Here is a 20,975-nt window from a genome sequence, read left to right on the forward strand (position 1 = left end):
GCACTTTTAATGGACAAAAGGCCTGATTCTCCCTGTGACTTTCCCAGGCTTGTTGGGGAATGAAAGGTAATGATAATGGTGATGATAATGGGCTGTGGCCAATCGTCGCCTATAGCCCTGCTATAAATAGCGCCTCTGGAGCCCGACTGTGTGAGCTTGTGATGCGGAGCAGAGCGAAGCGTCCTGCCCTCTTCCCCGGGAGACGGCAGGAGAGTTATGCTCCTCTGACACCTCAATAACGTCCTCCATTCCTCTGCCTCTCTTTTCACCTCCCTCCTCGTCTCTTCCCCTCTCCTGTCCTCTTTCCCCCTTCTCTCCTACCTACTCCCCCCCCCCCCCCACACACTCCTCTCCCCTAACAAGGTGACAGTCCTTTAGACAGACCATAAATGACCATGTTTTCTCCGATCCTGGGGTGGTAGCGAGGGGTGATAAACTGCAGGAGACACGCTGTCCTCTGCCTGCTTTAGAAGTAGTGGTGAACAGAACTTATAGAGACAGAACCCAACTTCCTCTGTTCAGTCCGTCAGGTATCACCTTAGGTCAAGGGCAGAAAGAAAAGCGGAGTGCGAATACTCACAGGGGTTCTGAGAGAAAACGCTGGCGTCTAGAACGAGCTACCGAGCGTGGATAAGCACCAACGTTATGACACGGCAGATTCGCGGAGGGAATGAGACACAGCAATGCGCAGCTTTCGTAATTGGAAACCTGAAGCGTGATGTTGAATCCTTGCTGTGTCGCCTGTGGCGATCCTAATCAAGTCACCGTTCTGTTGCAGTAAACATACACATGGACTTGGACACACATAGTTTATTTCCCAGTGATATTGTTGAACAGAAGGACAAGAGTAACCTTGAGCTTCTCTCCTCAGACAACAAACAAACAGACAGGCATACAAAGAAACAGTCAGACAGACAGTCGGACATACAGAGGAACAGTCAGACAGACAGTCAAACACACAGATAAGCAGTCAGATAGACAGTCAGACATACAGAGAAACAGAGACAGGGCAGTTCCAAGGCATCTAGAGTTGGTGGGAGGACAGATGTAAACATGTGGTTTCCCAGACATAGATTAAACCTAATCTCAGACCAACACACACTCAACCTCAGACTAGTCTAGTCCTAGACCAGGTTTAAACTGGGTCCCGTAGAGTTGAATTTAAAGTCTGTACTGACCCAGGGGCAGTAGGCTTCCTGTCCACATGCGTCCTGCTTGGATCACATTCCTCAGATGCTCTCCTCCTCTTCACCTACACATGGTTAACAATCACAGTTCTTCATACACTATGAGGTACAAGCAACAATTTGCCCCAAAACAACAACAACTCAAAACCATACCCCAATCATTTTCACGTTTCACAAAAAAGAAAAGAAAAAAGACAACAAAAAGAAAAAAAATCACCTCTATTCTTTTTTTTTTTTTTACAAATCAGTACAGTTCCTGGTCCCTGGTCACAAAACAAACCCCAGTTTCTATTTCTACAGTCCTGCGTGCTGGAGCCAGATGTCTAGCAGGCCCACATGAGTCAATAGTAACATGATCTGTGCGTGCGCGTCACAAACTCCAGACTGTGTGTGCGCTGCCCTAGAACAATCCTCTGGTCATTTCTTAACACTGAGTATAGTCATCTGTAGACACTCTCCTCTCAGGGCGACCAGCTCAGTCTTGTACGTGCTCGGCTTCCCCTCCCTGCCCGCCACGCCGTACGCCACCGTCTGCTTCTTGGCTGACAGCGGCGTTTCCAAGGTGACCGAGCCGGCGGTAAGAGCGTCGGCGGGCGGCGCGCCCCCGCCGCGGTGGAAGCACGAGAGCAGCGAGGAGAGCGCGCGGCCCACGTCGTTCCTCGCCCCCTCGTTGACGAAGCAGTACAGGATGGGGTCGGCCACGCAGTTGAGGCTGGTCATCGCCAGCGCCACGTGGTACGCGGCGAACAGGTCCTCCTCGGCGCCGCAGTCGCACGGCTTCCTGAGGAACAGGATGCTCCGCCACAGGAGCAGGAAGTGGTAGGGCCCGAAACACAGCAGCACGATGAGGATCAGGCTGAGGGCCAGACGCTTGATCTTGGCCTTCTCCTGGCGCTCCGTCGACACGTTCCCCCTCACCGCCCGCAGGATCCCGCGGTACGCCGCCAGCATGGCCGCCCACGGCGCCAGGAACCCCAGGAAGGTGCGGTAGAGGTTCATGCCCGCCACCCAGTCCTGCATGGGGTACTTCTCGAAGCAGAAGGTGTGGTTGAAGCGGTCCTGGAACAGCTCGTCGTGGAAGAGCGGGGCGGAGTTGGCCACCACCTCGATGACCCACACCACGGCGCTGACCAGCAGGGCCGTCTTGACCCGGCGGACCTTGGCGAAGCGGAGCGGGTGAGCCACGGCCAGGTAGCGGTCCAGGGAGATGCAGCACAGGAAGGCGATGCTGACGTAGATGTTGGTGTAGAAGATGAAGCCGAACAGCTTGCAGGACTCCTGCCCGTGGATCCAGTCGTCGTGCTGCAGGAAGTAGTCGATCCACAGAGGCAGGGTGAAGATGTAGAGGAGGTCGGCGATGGAGAGGTTGATCAGGTAGATGCCCAGCTCGTTCCTCTGCCTCACCTTGGGGGGTAGGGGGGGGAGGAGGAGAGGGGGGGGGAGGGGGGAGGAAGAGGGAGGGGGTTGCAACGGAGGAGGAGGGGGGAGGAGAGGGGGGGAGAGGGAGGGGTGGGGTGAAGAAAGGCGGGGGAGAGTTATTTTGTTTTGGTCTTCCACCATAATATTGTATAATAAGTGTAACTGTACACCAACTGACATATAGGCAGACGGAGTGATGCAGGCAGATCAGCCGACAGATAACAAACTGACAAGCTAGGGTAGCAGACCAGGAGATACAACACAAACACACACACACACTAAGACACAAACAAAACAAACACACACACCTGCAGGTAGGCGGCCCACAATGCCATGCAGTTGGCGGGCAGTCCGAGCACGATGACGATGATATAGAGCGTGGGCTGGAAGTACTGGTCGATCTTGGAGTCCACATTGCAGAAGGTAATGTTGCACATGGTGCCGGCCCGTCTCTCCTCTCAGCTCACGGTCTCGCACCTGGGGCGGGGCTTGTTCCAGCGACAGCAGCTCTCCCTGAGGTACATGGTTGTGTTGGCTCGGGGCTTAGGCAGGCGCTCCAGGGAGCAGCCCTGGGGAGCCGAGCGGACGATAGGAGCAAGAGGACATGGCCGGTGTCTACCCGCGAGGCTCAGAGGATATGAAGACTCGCCTCTTCAAAAACACTGATGTTTTCGCCCCTAGTGGGCCTCTGGTGTCGGACGCCCCTCTCCCATTCCACGCTGGCGTTGCCCCACCTCTCTGGACCAGGGAACAGAGGAGGAGGGGAGGAGGTGAAATGGAAGCTGCCTTATCGACAGAGGGCCAGGCCTCCACCCTAGAAGCAGGGCCTCATCAATCTTTGAGAGATTATCGTCCGCTCTCTGTGACCATGGCTCTCTGTGGCCAGGGCTCTCTCTGTGTGCGCGTGTGTGAGCGTATGTGTGTGTGCGTGTGTATGTGTGTGTGTATATGTGTGTGTGTGTGTGTGAGGACTGTGCTCAGTGGGTCGCAGAGCTCTCGAAGGATCCAGCAACACCGCACACCTCCTCCAAGATAGTCACAGCAAAGCCCTGGTCCACACACAATCTGTTAGCTCAGATCCCAGCAACACTGCACATCTGAGGAGAGGAGGAGAGGAGGAGAGGAAGGGAGGATTGAGAGGGGGAAGATAGAGAGGGGTGATGAGGAGGGTGGACAGGGGTGGAAGATAGAGAGGGTGGAGAGAAGGGGGGAGAGAAGGGGGGTTGAGTCAGCGGGAAGATAGAGAGATGAGAGAGGAGGGAGATAGAGGGAGGTGGTAATGCAAACGGGGGGAGTTAGAGTGAGTGGGGGGGAGAAGGCGGGGGGGGGGTGTGGAGAAGGGAAGAAGAGGGAAAGGGAGACAAGGAGCGGAAGAGGGAGAGAGGAGGGGAGAGAGAGAGGGATGAGGACACAGAGAGAGATTGTTACAGTAGTCGTCCAAACATGCACAGGCACTTCATCGGTTTGATGCCTGTTTTCAGTCTGCGTGTCTTTGATGACGGGTCCTTCAGTTACGACCACAAATATTTCAGACATCAGCCTTTCCTTTGTCCTGCCCACTTAGCTTTGATTGTCTCTAGTTCCCCTCTTGTTAACGGTGCTTCACTGGGATCGTCACATTCACACGTCTCTCAAGTTTCACCATATCAGCTTCCTAAGTTATTTGTGGTGGGTCTTCTCTGGACTTCCGACCCCACCCCACCCCCCCCAACCCTTACCCCCCAAACCCCCTCCCCCCCAAAACCCCTCCCCCCCACCCCCACCCCCCCAACCCCCTCCCCCCCACCCCTCCTCCCGCTCCTCCCTTCCGAGGTGTTTCTGCTTGTGCGAGGAGTTCAGGGGTTTGTTGTTGTGTCTCTTATGGCTGTCTTGCCAGACTTCTCCTCGCTGTTTTAAGTACTCTTTAATTATAGATTCACAGAATGATATACAATCACACTCACCAAAATTGTAAAACTGTTCGTTCCTTGTGGAAACTCCAGCAATGCTCCACACACATAAATAGACAAATCCTGTTTAATCCACCTATCAGGATTAAGATAAACTATTTTGAATTACGAGATTCATGAACAAAATGGCATAATTCACTGATCATTCATTCAGTGATAAAGTAGGCTGGAAATAGCTGACCAAAACCAGATCCAGAGGTAGGACCAGAGCCAGGATCCAGACCAGAGCCAGGACCAGAACAAGCACCAGGACCAGAACAAGCACTAGGACCAGAACCAGGACCAAAATCAGGTTCAGGTCGGGTCAGTTAAAACTCTTTTCCCACTGACAGGATTCCACTCCAGACTTTCTCTTGGCTCGGGCATCGGTGCTTTTCTTGGTATGTCGTGTTTCCTCCACCCAGGGGGATTTGAGGACTTGCGGCAATCAGCGAAGAGCAACCCACTGACGTCACCAGAGACACAACCAATGACTCTCTCTGAGTTCACTTAACACCAAGGCTAACAACAGAGACCAACAATGTGAGGATCACAGAGATGAGAAGAAAAGCTGAGATGGAAGAACAAACAGATGTCATGTCCTGCTCCCTGGAGATCTCCCAAGATGGACAGAGATCCTCCGCGGCCGACCGTGGGGTGATCGAGTTTAATCAAAAGGAGAGTTTGCGTCGCAAAAGCAAACAAAACACAAGTCTGCATTCTCGTCTTTATAAGAACAACTCTGCAGGCAAAACACACTTCCCCTTCCATCCTACGTCACGACGCCATCGCCAAACCCCGAGCACACACACACACACAAAGGCCTACAAACCTCACCAGCACCCCAGATCAGAGTGGACTCACCCAAGTAAGCACCCTGACCTGAACCTCTTTGTTTCTCGTCCTGGTGGAGAAACGCACACACGTGAGACTCTGGGGCCCAGACAAGGGGCGTGGACATGAGGCCAGGGGGATTAGAAGTACCGGCTTCCAGCCAGGCCGGTCACTCTGCACGGTGACCTTGTCTAGGGGAACACTCCACCTAATAAACAGCACAGCCCATAAACTGGGTCAATGACCAGCTAGCTACTGTAGCTACAGTACAGCTACAATCTCCATCTACTGGAGCTACAGCAGCCACAGGAGGGTGTCCTGGTGGTGGCACGCTGTAGAAATATCACTGCTTTCTTACGACTTTGTCTGTCGAATTTGGCGGGCGTGTAGACCTACATATCGGTGGTGAGGTGTGTGTGTGTGTGTGTATACGTAGCTGTAGTAAGACTGAGACTTTTGGGCTGTGCTAGCACAGCTATGTTCTTGATTCCAGAACATATCAGCACCACCAGCATCAGTCTCCCACGCACTCTCAATGTTCCGGGAAGGCTTTACCCCACAGTATGTAACTGTCACTGCCTTCGCCCTGGCAACAGTGGCCTACATTATCAAGCCTGGCTGTCTGTTTCCATCCCTGGAGGAGGAGGAGGAGGAGGGGGGGGGGGGGGCAGCGAAGGGGAGAAGCGGAGGGGGGGCAGGAGGAGGATAAGGAACAAATGAGAGGTGCTGCAAGATGTTGATAAGCTAAACGCCAGAGAGGCATGCTGGGAGTGCGTGGTGTAGGTATCCCATAACCCTATAGAAACACACGAACACCGAAGCAGTAGTCTACATTTCCACACGGGAACGGAACTATTCGCAACGACAGAACCCCTGCTGAAGGCCTCTAGAACCTTCGCGTTGAACGGAAGAAATAGAATGTGTCGTTGGAACGTTCTATCGTTACAAATCTTTCAACGTGCAACACATTTAGGTACAGTTCAGCTCCAGGGTGAAGGCCGTGCCTGCACGTGAGCAGTAAAGTGACGTGAAGAATGTGGTCCGTGCTCACCGACACCGCTCGATGCTTATCAATGAGTGTTTGCACGAGACGGACAGGACTCCCTACGTTGTCATGTCAACACATGTTAAAACACTGACATACCATACTCACACTCACCCCCAAGACACGCGTGACCCTACTGGGCACACTGACAGGATTCACGGTGGATCGCACACACGCGTAGCTCAACGCACATCCATCAAGTCTATTCACACGTAGCTGTTCACAGGGACGCGGCTATCGCTCTCTCCGCGCGTTGGGAAGGAATGGCGTGTGTTCACACTTGACGTCTCTGCATGTCATCTCTGTCTCTCTATACGCTGTGGAATCTATCATCAGGCCTGGCAGTCATGCTGGAGATGTTCTGTGTACATCTGATGCTCCACGGCTCTGCTGTCGATGTGACGGCCGGGTTAAGGAGCAGCCTCTGACAGCTTGTATCAACCCTTCTGTCTGTCAGCAAGTTTGGCATTTGGTTATGAACCCAGCATGTGATGCAACGCATCAGTGATGCCTGTTTGCCTCGGTGCTGTTCTGTAGATACCAACCAAAGGCTGCCTCTAGCGGTTGAAAAGCAGTGTGTGTGCGCGTGTGTCTACGCTTTCATGTGTGTCTGTGCATGTGTGTTTGTTCGGGTGCATGTGCGGGTCAGTGAAAACGCAACGTCAGCATGTCTGCACATACAATGTACAATGTGTGTGTTTTATGTCTACATGAACCTGGTTCCCGGTTCCTCTTCGCAATCAGCGGAGCGGAGCAGTGTTTGATCCGTCGCCAGGGAGGATTAGTGATCTGGGGCTGCCACACAAACATCATGCTGACTGCCGCTACCAGAGGCCTCCCTGCAAGCCCTCCTCCGCAGACAAAGTGCTTGCCTCACAGTTTTCTGTTTGTTCTGCTCTGTGTGTCTATTGTCAAAGACCGTGAATGTAGAATTGTCTGTAATAGACTGACCAGACAAAAAACCGACTGAGATGGAAGACAGCACATCATTGGGGTCAGAAGATTTACAGCTTTGGGCCACAGGATGAAACAATATGTTCTAGGGTGGGGTATTCTTGCTGTACTCTGCTGGGATTGCTAGAGTCATGAAGTCAGATACTCTGCTGATGAGAACAGAATGAAGTAATACCTCCATACTTGACATGTGCACAGTACTTCAACAGCTAGCTAATCTCACTCTGATCCAACATCAGGTCACAGAAAGGAGAAGGTGGACCGCAGCTCCAGACCTCTGTCCCAGGTCCTGGCTGATACTGGACTGGGACAACGTTCCTAACCTGAGTTCTCGTTCACAGGTTTCCGTGCTGGAAACCATTAGGTGTTCCTGGCAGTTCGTGTTTGAACAAGGCCTTCCTTTCAGTCCTCACAGTCAGTGAACTCAAACTCATAATGTATGTGACCGTGACCCCAAATTATGGACAAAACCGACCAAAGGGGCCTGTATGAGTGCTCATGACAGCTAAACACTAGTGTGCTGTTGTTCAAATGGTGCTGTTGACAGTCAAACATGAGAGTGAAGTTAATACCCTTGACGGTCCAGCTATCAACACAACATGTTATTAGCTTCAGTACGGAAGGGACCAAAACACAGTCAACCTTGACCTTAACACAGTAAACATGAACCCATTCAACTCAACACCGTTCCATCTCCTCTCTAACAGGAAACGCATCACACTACCAAAGGAAACCCAAGGAGGAAGTTGAAATCGTTTCAGGCTTACAGCAGTTAGCACACAGCTGACCGATCACTTAGCACAGTTGAGAAGGATGAGTGTGTCCCCATGGTGTGATTTGGGATGCGGGCCTAGGATTCCGAGATGTATACGACGCAGAAACCATGGCGACGTATGTCCAATCGTAAATGGCGAACAGTATTTAAAGGGTAGGAAACGAGTGCCAAGTATTGTGCCGTGTTTGTTTCTGCACCAATTGAACCCTCAGCTGGTCTCCAAAACAAGGAGGGAGACGGCGCAGTCACTACAAGCACTTCTGACTGCGCTGTTTCCCTGGTCTGTGATTGGATAGACGTTGGAGCGTTGCGTAGCGTTGGATTCGTACAGTGCTGCTATGCAATGAAAAGGTTGGGTGGGAGTTGAATGGAGAACACAGGGACGTGTCCGAGGTCACCAGCAGAATCTCCCGTCTGTGGTCTGTCATTTATAATCGACCGACTGCACTGCACAGCCGGTCATGATCTGTCCATAGGGGAACACTGAGACCAGCTCTCTCAAGGAAATACATTGACCGTGAACCCTTTCACCGCTACTCCCTCTCCTCCCCAAATGGAATCCCATCACACTCCTTCGGGAAATCAAGTCGGAAGTTGAGATATCTTCAGCCTATGGTAGTCAGCACACAGTTGACCAACCACTTATTTAGCAGGCTCTTTTGTTGTTGTTTTGGATATTAAAAAGATGAGATTCAGAAGCCCATTGTACAGTCATGGCCATAAGTTTTGGCAATGACAAATGTTGTGTTTTGCAAAGTTTGCTGGGTTCAGTTTTTGACGAAAATGTTTTCACATGTTTCTATCGAATACTGGAATACAATAAGGCACATTTCATATTTTTGTAAGCTTTTTTGGGGCAAACATTTACAAAATATTCAAACAGTCCCCTCTTTTACAGCAGTTATTCTGATCTTAAAATCCAATCTGAATGATAGAGTGATTTCACCTGGCTTGAACTACTTCACACTTTCCCCTGTGCTGATGATATGACTTACTGAAATCATGTTAGCAGTCATTTTATGCCCAGGCCCAGCCGGCTTTGCAAACACAGAATGTATGTCGCTTCCAATACTTTTGGCCACGGCTGTACATGGTGATACATGGAACCAGCTGGTGGTTTACAATCTATCATTTATAATCAAGTAACTGATGATCAGTCCATAGGATTTATAACGGTGGTTCAGTTGTATGTCTAACCATCATTTCCCTTTGAAAGGCTTGGCATGCCCAACACAGTGCAGTCACATCCTCAGCAGTTGGACGGTGTCTGGTTCATTCACGGCTCAGTTCTGGACAGGCTTCCCATCGGACGGTCTCAGGGGTCTGCAGTTTAATAACGAGCGTAAACATGGGGCGAGGACCCCACGGCGTCAGCTCCCTAGGGACCCCTGGGAAAGACGCCTGTCATCCAGCAAAACAATAAACAGAGAGAGGAGGGGAGGGGAGGGGAGGGGAGGGGAGGGGAGGGGAGGGGAGGGGAGGGGAGGGGAGGGGAGGGGAGGGGAGGGGAGGGGAGGGGAGGGGAGGGGAGGGGAGGGGAGGGGAGGGGAGGGGAGGGGAGGGGAGAGAGCCGGTATCCCCTCTAATCAGTCCCGTTTGAGAGATGAGACATTTCCTCTTCCCCTGCTACTAGCCAGGGAGGATGGAGGGATGAGAGAAAACGAGAGAGAGGGAATCACAAACTCACAAAGAGGCAAACAGAGAGAGACTGACAGGAAGGAGTGCCTGAAACAGAGCATTGTGATTATTCCTTCATTAGGAGAGATCAGAGAGGGGAGACTACCAAGGGCCTTGGCAGCACTCCCAACAGCCAACAAACACCGGGGTCAAGTAAGGTTTATTTACACTAGACAAGACATGCAGGGGAAGGACACGGAGATAAAGAGATGGTGTCACCACTATCGCCAACCCCCACCCCCACCCCACCCCCTCTCTGGGCTCTAAGGGAGGCTTGTGCTTCGCTAAGTGGAGGTACACTTCACGTCATTGGTTTGTCATCGAACAGTTTCCTAAGTGTTCTGGGATAGGCCGGGATATTAGGCAAACATTACGAGAGCCCCTCTTGCTGAGACAATAAATGACCCGATGCTTCTGACCGTTAAGTCAAACTGAAGTACTTCCTGTCAAACCGTCAACCACTTCATTGAATACTGTTTTGTTGTTTGGGGGAGGGGATATTGTGTTAGATGAATGTCATAAGCTATCATTGTGTAGCTTCAAGTGCACTGATTTGGGGAGTTGATGGGAAATACTATTAGAAAACAGTAAACATCCTGTTGTACATCACATTTATCATTCACCCAAGTGAAGAAAACAATCTAATTGCTTATCTAATAAAAACAATACGGAATGTTCCAGTGTTTCCATCACTGATTCTTAGAATGCCGAAGTTCTGATTTCATGGGATCGGAGGCAACTCGTCACCTATGGCAACAGAACCCTGAATGACCTCAAAGCTAACGGTAGTCTACGAGCAATTAACGTCCCCCCCCAAAATTTTTTTAAGGCTCATGGGTAATCAACCGATGTTTATCATCCTTCAGAAACATGTTTGATACATGTCATCCAGGTATCCATGAGTGGTTTTAGACCTGGTATCTAGCTGTAACTACCTACCAGAGTTGGCTTCGGTAGAGTCATCTGCAAGGTTCAACAGGCACCCTAAGATGGTCCTAAAAGCATTCTGGGACAACCTTGCGATCCAAATGACTGTTAAACGACCCTGTCTCCTCTCTTGCACGCACACACGCACACACGCACACACGCACACACGCACACACACACACACAGAGCCTGGAGTCAATCTCTCCATGCTGACTGTGTTGGTCCTTAAAGGCTCAACACGTCATTTAGGCTGGCGTCATGTTCCGCATGGTAACTTAGAGAGTGACCTCAGGGAGGTTTGACCCACTGTCATAGTCATAGATATTGTTGTAACAGCAAAAAAATCTTGCTGATGGTACCTTTAAGAGCGCTGGTAAAAGCAGATGTCTTGCAGATATATAGATAGACTGAGCTCCAGGAAATGACGGGAGGTTTAGATGGCTGTGGAGTAGAAATGACTCTTTCAATGACAGTCTGTCCATCCATTCATCTTGTTTATTACGTAATCCCAAAGGAAATTCTATAAGAATAGACTGGTCAGCCCTGGGTCCTGGTGAGAATATAGGTGTCCTGCATGCTGCCTGACAGTGAACCAAGAGGTTGTGATGATGATGATGATGATGATGATGAGGGACGTTCTCCCCAACAGTCAGCACAACATCTGGAGGAGCACTATAGAGACAGTCCGGAGAACAAACTGTACCGCACATGTTCAGTCATGGGTAATGGGTCGTATCAGGGGTGGGCCGGGAAACAGCAAACATTTGAAGCGCATAAGCCAGTTCACACATTAGTGGCTTGCTACTGATCCATGTAGTCTGTCCCATATAAACCAATAGCACATCCATTACCAACTGTAAACGAATAACGCCACGACTTCTCCCACTACAGTTTCGTAGAGGAAACTCGAGATGGGAATCCGAAACCCTCCTAGATTGCAACTCCCACTTCTGAAGTAGACTGAGTTACATATGAATCAAATCACAGGATGGAGGTGATGCAGTTACCCAGAACCCCTCAGTGGCCGGTGTCTGCAGGTTGCTGCTGAGGAACCTGGAGGATTACGCAATGTCTCCTGTTTACATCTGGCCTGTGTACCTCACGGCTGTCCTCCCGACCTCTGCAGACACACGGGGCGATGACAAGCTGTTATCAACACCTCTCATCTACTCCAGCCCTCCTGACTGCCAGGGCTGAGGCCGGGAATAGACTCAGCCAATAGAAATCACAACCGCAGAGTGTCAGCGGGCAGGGACTATCTGATCCTGAATTGTAATTAGACCACTTATGGTGAGGTGTGATACGTTTGTGTTTATTTCTTAGTATATAGGGTCATCTACAAGGATTCGGGATATTCGGGATTTACAGTAACTGCGACTTAAAGGAAACATTTTGTTTGAGTTACAGTGAAAAGTTGAGGAAATCAGTTATACACTGCTTGATATTTGCCATATCATGTGGTAGAACACATTGTACTGAAGTACAGTCACAAACCATCATCATTTACTATGGTTGGGCAGACATAAAGACTGCCTTCAACACAAGTTAATCATAGTTTTTATCCAGTACTGGGACTCTCTCTCTCTCTCTCTGATCTGTGTGTGTGTGGGTGTGTGCGTGTGTGTGGGTGTGTGCGTGTGTGTGTGTGTGTGTGTGTGAGTGTGTGTGTGAGTGTGTGTGTGTGGGTGTGTGTGTGTGTGAGAGTGTGTGTGTGGGTGTGTGTGTGTGTGAGTGTGTGTGAGTGTGAGTGTGTGTGTGTGTGTGTGAGAGTGTGTGTCATAGGACTGAGGCTGTGGCTAAGGCCTGAGGTCCTGGGCTGCCATGTGGTTGTCTTAACGATTTAAGCTGAATGTGCCGCATTGTAAGTTGTTCTGCCTGTAAGAATGAGTCTGTGTGTGTGTGTGTGTATGTCTGATGGTCTTATGTTACAATATCTACGGCCTTCTGACAAGAAGTTCCGGCTTGATGAAAAGAGAAGAGTTAAAAAAATCCCTAACTCAACCATGAAGCTGAAAATCCAATTTCACTCAGACTGGCAGCGAAAGAGATGGATGAGGTGTGCTACGACTGGAACAGATTCATCCATAAACGGACAGCCACCACTCCTAAGATAGGAACAACACACGCGCACACGTGCACACACGGTAAACACACACACAGTGAACATACACACTTCGTGGTCCAACGCACACAGACCGACACACGCCGTGCACCCTCCACGAGGCCTGACTCGACACAACTGGATCATTTCTCTTCATCGATTATCAGAGCTTAGAGATCAATTGTGTGGATCTGCATCAGATCCTCCTTCTACTTCTGGAGAGAAGGAAGTCAACTCACATGCTCAGCTCAATACACACACACGTATCAGTTGCTGTCGTTACCTCGCAGAGTCTGTGGAGAGAGAGGGAGTCTGGACCTGTGACACAGAGAATCCATCAAAGTGTTCTGTTCTGTGTTGGCTCAGTCAAATACACACACACAGGCACACGCATGCACACACGTCCACACGCACGCAGGCCCGTATAGCCTGAATATGACCCTGATGACAGCCTGATGTAAACACAGGCCGGTCCCTGGTCTAAGCTGCAGGTGACTGACCAGCGTCTAGACGGCAAGCTGGGGACGGTGACTCATCATAGTTGTCTCGGGCGTGCTCGTAGAGCGCCCCCCCCCCCCCCCCACAACAGAGAGACGAAGACGTGGGACACTGGAACGTTCACGAGAAGCGCGCCTGCCCACCTGAGCGAGGAGACGATGGGGGGAGGAGAGGAGAGGTGAGAGGTGAGGAAAGGAGAAAGGAGAGGATGGGTGGGGGAGAAAGGAAAGGTGAGAGGAAAGGTGTGGAAGGAGAGAGAGGCGAGGATAGGAAAGTAGAAAGTAGAGGAATGGCGGCGGAGAGAGGTACGGCTGAGAGGAGAGGTGAGGAAGGAGAGGAGAGAGGAGGAAAGGGGAAAAGGAGAAGAGATGGCTGGTATTTAATCCAAGCTGCTCATTTCATGGCTGACTGGCTCTCCAGCGTCCAGCCCAGTGTGAAGCCCAGGAGAGGCAGCCACCCCACGGGGAAAATTAATGACTTCAATAAAAGTGCCACATTTTCCAGTCACATTCCCAGCGGAGTGGTTTATTGGCTAAGCCTTAATTTGGCTCAGAGCGGCTTGTTTGCGCCGGAAATAAATGAACGTGTTTCTTCTTTGTGTGTGTTGCTGCCACAGGGCTAGGATGGGCTAGGATAGTCAGGGACTCTACAAGCTCTACTGCAGTGTGTGTGTGTGTGTGTGTGTGTGTGTGTGTGTTGTAGCAAACCAGGGGAGTCAGACCAGCCAATCCGACCCCAAAGGCGGGTCCGTCAACTTCTATTGGGGGAGGTGATAGAGGGAGTCTACCTGCCTGTCGAGGTGCTGCAGCCACTGGGCACATGGCACTGGTCACACCTGGAGCCCATCAGACAATCAGGCGAGGGCTTAAAGGGGGAGCCAGCCCAAGGCCGCAGAGGGAGAGAGAACCAGAGAGACAACCCTGGAGGAACGTTGCTATTAACCTTTCCCTCTGCTTTGACCCCCCCAGAAACGCACTCCGTGAAGGACCACAGGCCCCGGATGGGAAGACCCCTAATTTAAAGTTTGTCCCACTACCCTTACCCTGAAACCCTTTAGTAAAAACCCATTTATGTTAACCCCCTTGTCTGAGTCCTATTTTATGGTGTATCGGGCCTTCAAGTCCCCTGGGTTGCTACAGTGTGTGTGTGTGTGACCTTCCTCATTAGATCGCTACATCATCTCATGTGGTTGCAGGACTTGTTGAACACTTGTCCTGATGCTGTGAGACCTGTCAGGTGCCTGTGATGTAGGCCCGGGCTGCAGCCCTGTCCCAAGGCCAGAGCTGGGCAGTCAGAGTGCTGACAGGACATAGTCTGGAGAACAAATACTTCTGTTACTGTGGGAAGCACCTCTTCTACGAATACCACAAACACACCCAAGAGGAAACCCACCCTGGGGGACATGACACCACTTCAGTAAGAATGTGTGTGTGTGTGTTTGTATGTGTGTTTGCGTAAGTGTGCAAGTGGTTGTTGGTTTACGTTGTTGCCAGGATGCAGCAGCTTCCTGTGTTATGTCCTGTTATGTTATGCGTTGCCTGATTGGTTGGTTCTGGTTCAGACTTCCTGCTGATTGACATGTGCTTCAGAAAGGGCAAACCGAATGCAGATGCCTGAGTCCAGATCTCTCCCCTTTTGGGACAGACATGCCCAGCCATGCAGTCACACAGGTAACACGTGTGTGTGTGTGTGTGTCTATGTGTGTTCAGGCGTTAAGGCGCCTGAACAGAGAATGATACCTAATGAGACATGACAGTATTACAAGGCACATCCTGGTGCCACTGTGTCCCGTATGTGTGTGTGTGTGTGTGTGTGTAGTAGTAACATTGCCTTGACAGCGATGAGGTCACACAACCACCTCTCCTCAACTGGAGTGCATTTGGTCGGCATCCAGAGCCAACGGTTCCAAATTTGATTTAGTTTATTTTGACTCTCGACACAAAAACCAAACACATTTTCCTTAGCTCCATTTCTGGCATCCAATCTGCAGACAAACAGTAACTGAGAGGGGGAGGGGGGGATCGGGCCCATTAGCTGTGACCCCACGGCTGCACTCAGCAGTCCTGAACGCGTCCCCATGTTTCCTGTCAGACTTCTCCTGCAGGATGATGTTTGCTGTGCGTGCTCTCAGCCCGGCTCCAGAGCTCTCTCAGGGCTGGTCAGGGACCACCTGAGCTGGTGAGGTGGGGTACGGCAGACTTGTGCGTGTGTGTGTGTATTATTATATTATGTTCCGTGTACTTATATGTTATGTTATGCCAGGTGCTTGCGTTGTCTTGTCTTAAGAATTTCAGTGCCCAGTCTAACCTTGTGTTGTTCTGTGTACCTGACAAATAAAAGACCCTAACCCTAACCCTTGAACTTGAACTGTATGGGTGCGCGTGTGAATGCACGTGTGTGCGCGCATGTGTGTGTCTGCGTGTGCGTATGCACGCGTATGTTTGTGAGCGTGTGTGAGTGCCTGTGTGTGTTTGTGGGTGAGTGTACGCGTTTGTGTGTGTGTGCGAGTGCGGTCTCAGAATGCCGAGGCCCTGACGTCGTCTTCCAGGTGCACTCTGGGACGTGGATGAGATCATGGCTGAGTCTAAACACAGCACAGACTGCGAGTGCATCAGGAGGGGTGGGGCGATTGTTCCAGCATTTCATCTGGAACAGGAATTGTCACTTTGACTTTCCATAAGAACGGGTTCGCCATACAACTCCTGGTACACAGGGGGCCAAGGACAAAGTATTACGTTTCTCTCTTTATGATTTCACAGCGGTAATTTGGTTTGGTCTTTTTCCGAAGGCCATTCTCATGGAACATGTTGTGATGACGCTCGTGTTCATAGAGGAGAGATCTCCTGAGTGAGAGCCTGACAGAGAGGGTTCTCTCTCTCTCTGGGTGAGCTGCCTTTCAGACTGCTGATGGAGGGCCAAGGTGAGGCGGTCGGCCTCATTCAATTGATTCGGTTGACCGAAAATACGAACACCGACCTTTGTTCTCTCTCGCTATTCTTTCTGGTTTCTGCTGTATCTGCTTTTCCCCCTTTTCTCAGAACTCCCTCTCTTTCTTTTTCTTTTTTTCTTTTTTTCTGCTGATATAAAAGGTGAGCTCAGTCACAAGTACTGATGTACTGTCACTTAAAAAAAAAAAGGCACACCTTTAAATCAGTTCAGGAAGTCTTGAGAATGATCCATTAGTTAAAGGTAAGTTTCTAATGTAAGACGGTGGGTAGAGGTGCTCTACCTGAACTGGCTGCTTCCATCACCAAGCCACGCTAGTGACCTTTGTATTAGCAAGAGTACTATGACTCAGCATTGCTGACACCTGCAAGAGCTTCTTTATTAGGATGACTATGAATATTAGTATAATAATTACTATTAATAATAATATGACTTGTTCTATTCACCTCCAGTGCTCCCATTCTCCCCTGTTTCATTTCACCTCATGGGGATGAGGGGGTGAGGAGATGATGGGATGAGGAGATGAAGGGACAAGGTGATAAAGGGAAGAGAGAATGAAGGGATGAGATGAGGGGATGAGGAGATGAGGGGATGAGAAGATGAAGGTACAAGGTGATAAAGGGAAGAGAGGATGAAGCGATGAGGGAATGAGGAGATGAGGGGATGAGAAGATGACATCAGAATAAGAGACAGAAAGCCTCCACACACAGGGCCTCATCATCCGAACACCTCTGTGGAGTTTGTTAAAGTCAATATTTTCTCATCCACCATGATGCCTTAAACAGATAAGCTGTGAAGATGGCCGAATTGTTGTTCCAAAGCAAATGTCAGGTAACCCGAGCGATCATCCAGTTCACCGACAGTTGGAACCCCGAGGCTGCCCTTTTATTGGAAGACGACCATTCTTCACAAGTGTGGCCGGGAGCGATGTTTCAGTGCTTATCTATCTGTCAGGAACCATGTCTGTCCGTGCTGTGACACCAGACTGTTTTAGACTGCTGAGCTAAAGATCTGTGTGTGGGTGTGGGGTGTAGTTTAGGGGAAAGGCTCACATCCTCTCCCCTTGCTGCAGTCTAGCTCTCGAAAAGGAGACATGTTCCTCTCGACCGGCTCTGCCCTCTCTTTTTCTCTCCTCTCCCAGCTCTGCCCTCTCTTTTTCTCTCCTCTCCCAGCTCTGCCCTCTCTTTTTCTCTCCTCTCCCAGCTCTGCCCTCTCTTTTTCTCTCCTCTCCCAGCTCTGCCCTCTCTTTTTCTCTCCTCTCCAAGCTCTGCCCTCTCTTTTTCTCTCCTCTCCCAGCTCTGCCCTCTCTTTTTCTCTCCTCTCCCAGCTCTGCTCTCCTCTTCTTTCCTCTGCCTGCCCTCTCTCCTCTGCTCTGCTATCTTTTCCTCTCTCATTTCTGCTTCTCCCCTCCTCCTTCCTGCGTGACCCAAAATTAACATTATCCAGGCACACACCCAGAGAATAGGACTTGGAGCAATCGCCGTTGCATAGCAAGCAAGTTTGCACGCCTGTCTCCATGTGTGTGTGCTTGCATATGTGTGTGTGTCTTGTGTGTTTCTGTCGTGTGTAAGTGTGACAGTTGTGTACATATGTGTTGTGTGTGGACATGATTCCGTGTGACACCTAACACAGTTACTGGGGTGGTCGGGCGTGCTCTGCAGCCAGACTAAAAGTCAGGGGGGGGGGGGGGGGGGGGGGGTAACGCTACGCTGAGGTGAAATAGATCACACACTTTTAGTTGAACCACACTGACCGACCATAGAGTTATGAAGGTCAACTCAAAACTCCTTACAGATGTCTTGGTCAGAGGGATAGTTAGCACAATACAGACACACACATTACTAGACCACTCCAGACTTGAAAGAAAGAGCCCGATTCTACTCCAGAATACTATGAACGTTGGTGAATGGAACACAAAATAATTCTGTTGGAGGAACAGTTGGCTACATTGTGCTCAATGTTCACAGAAAATAACCTCAACATCCATTGAAATCACTTCATAAATACTCAATGAAGTGTGCTGTCTAGGGGAAGCATTCTTCTCCAGTTTACTGTATCTGTGTCATTCTGTTTAACTGCTATCAACATAAACGAGCTCTCGGAAGTTAAAGAAAACGATTCGGGATTATGATTCGACTTCGGTTGAAGTCATCAGAGAGAAAGGAGTGTGAAACTGTTGTCTGGACTTGACAAGTTGAGCCAGTATGGCAGCGGAAGAAGTGTCACTGTCCATCGACAGCTGTCAACATCAGAGATGTAATGCTAACATGAGACTGATTCTGTCAAAACATTTCATGGATCAGTGATGCCTATCAACATGACTTGTGTTTAAGGCAATGAACAAAAAACGAAGTATAGAACATTGGGAAGACCATGATCAACACCACCAAGAATTATCAAAATGTAGGACCAATCAAAATGTAAAATAATGTATACTGGTGCGAATTCCTGTTGCAAAAGAGGACTTTGGAGTCCTGCTGGGTAAGTATTGTAGTGGAAATGTTGGTCATATGCATAGATGTATGTGTATGAAATCTATAATCTTCTATGTTCATTGGTAAGAGACAGGAAGGGAAAATAATTAAGTTGAGTTCAAAGGAATGTGAGGTGCTGATGGCTCTGTGGGCAGCTTGCCCTGGGGGATGGGTGAAGCATTTTATATGTCCTTCTGTCCTCTGGTTACTGTAAGGGGTCAATGAGACAGTTGCTCTGAACTTTGGCTAGAAGGACTGTGTCCTGTTTCATTGTTTGTGTTAATTAAAAGTATCGTTCTTGTGACCTGGGGGAAGGTAGATAAATGGATCAAGCTGCTCTGACCCTTCCTGCTTCATAGGTGATGTTAATTAAATTATTGTTTGAAGATGGTCACACAAAGGACAGTTGACCATTTGGCTGGTCAACTCCTGCTGCTTTATTATCTATTGGTTTGGGGAGATATGCCCCATCAAAGAACAGTGAAGCAATTGCTAGGGAGATGTATTGTTTCAAACTGTCACCAAGTTGAGTTGGCCAATCACAGAGTTTGTTTCATTGATTGATTGACCATATAGAATGCCATTTGATCTTAAGTTTATATAAGGCAGTGCATGTGTGCTGGCTGATCATCACTCTTGCGAACGATTTGTGGCTATCACACCCTTCGCCAAGACGGATCACAAAGTACTTTGTTTAAATCATATGTAATTGTATAGTCTAATAAATTGTACTAAAACCATATCCCTTGACTATTCAGATCGACACAGTGCCACTCGAATTCTTCCTTAACACTATTACTGCTCCTTAGTTGATTCAATAGATTCGGCATAGTCAGTGTTGGACAAGTACTAACATTACATATCTAGACAGACACCGACAGATAGACAGACACACATTGACAGAATGACATATATATAGATAGACAGATATACACAGAGACAGATAGACAGTCAGACAGACAGACAGATCAATAGATAGGTGATTGAACAGGTGAGTTGCGTGCACCTCATCACGCAGCAGAAAATACGTACAGTAAATCGGTAGCTTACTTACATTCAAGTTCCTTCAATGTTAAATTTCCGGAATATATCGCCCATTCTAACTCTGGAATGTGAGTAAAGAGACGACTGTCTGCGGCGTAATTCCTGCTAGACACGGTAAGAGTCGGCGCTCTATGTTCAACTGTCAGTCGTGTGAATCTCAAGTAAATGCCACAATCCCTCGCTCATGCGCGTCCTCTCCCCTCAGCATGCCCACTCTCTCTCTCTCTCTCTCTCTCTCTCTCTCTCTCTCTCTCTCTCTCTCTCTCTCTCTCTCTCTCTCTCTCTCTCTCTCTCTCCCTCTCTCTCTCTCGCTTACCCTCTTTGGATGGATTGGTACGTACAGTCGTGTTGTCATCAACGGTTTGCAGTTGAACATTTGTTTATTGTTCCACGAAACTAAAACATCTTGAGGCGATCTGTTACAGTCAGTTATGTAAAGACATGCGGGATAAATAAATGTGCGTTTCTGTGTAGGTTCCAGTTAATGTCTTTGCCCATGGCGGTGTGCGTAAATGTGTGCGTGCGCTTGAGCTAAGGGAAAGTCGAAGGTAAAGTGCATGGTATCATAGAGACATAAACGATAGTAAAGTGATGGTCAACACCAGACTGTCTAACGAAGCCTGTCAAAATCCCGTACATTCTCTTCTCTCCTCCCACTAAAAGGCCCAACCTCCATGGCAACAACAAACTCATTACGGTCCATTAAAAGGTCGATCTTCCTCTTTCTACCCCACGCACCTCCATTTCGGTGAAATTCATGATCATGTTTGACCAGATGAACTCAAAGATAAAAAACCTCATAGGGAAAGACAATAATGGAATCCATGTTTAGACATTAGAGTTGCTATCAATCATTTGATGCGTTTAATTATGTTCGAACTAAACCACCCGCGACTTTTTCTAAGAAAACAGTGGCCTGGAGAGTGGATTTTACAGTTTTTTTTGAGAACCAGAAATGCCCACGTCCTTTTGGGCTTTAAGGCTTGATGGATCACTTTACCACCGTGTCTAATTATCTTGCCAGAGACTGTATGAGTAAGTCTGTAGTCGGTTACTGTAACAAAAGGCCTAATACAAGGTGCGGTTTCACGCTTTGAACCTTTGGCAGCTTTGAAAGAAAACAGTCCTCCACATTCCACCATAATGTTCACCGTATTGGAACATTG

General features: G+C 49.3%; 1 protein-coding gene across 1 annotated transcript; it reads right to left on the reverse strand.

Annotated features, from left to right (window-relative positions):
• Window positions 1-792: 792 nt before the first annotated feature.
• On the reverse strand, window positions 793-20,047 carry gpr4 (G protein-coupled receptor 4). The gene is made up of 3 exons (XM_047017163.1): window positions 19,820-20,047; window positions 2,915-3,703; window positions 793-2,591 (listed from the first exon to the last, which is right to left on the reverse strand). Exons 2-3 carry the CDS (start codon window positions 3,041-3,043, stop codon window positions 1,605-1,607), a joined length of 1,116 nt encoding a protein of 371 aa, XP_046873119.1. The 5' UTR covers window positions 3,044-3,703; window positions 19,820-20,047; the 3' UTR covers window positions 793-1,604.
• Window positions 20,048-20,975: the final 928 nt, after the last annotated feature.

Source organism: Hypomesus transpacificus, unplaced genomic scaffold (assembly GCF_021917145.1).
Source record: "Hypomesus transpacificus isolate Combined female unplaced genomic scaffold, fHypTra1 scaffold_487, whole genome shotgun sequence".
In the NCBI taxonomy this organism is placed as follows: domain Eukaryota; kingdom Metazoa; phylum Chordata; class Actinopteri; order Osmeriformes; family Osmeridae; genus Hypomesus; species Hypomesus transpacificus.

Bases quoted from the DNA above. Each gene is read 5' to 3' on its own strand.
- gpr4 (XM_047017163.1), bottom strand. From the start codon at position 3,043: ATGTGCAACATTACCTTCTGCAATGTGGACTCCAAGATCGACCAGTAC. The intron at 2,592-2,914 runs GTGTGTGTGTTT...CTACCCCCCAAG, and splicing joins TGTGGGCCGCCTACCTGCAG to GTGAGGCAGAGGAACGAGCT.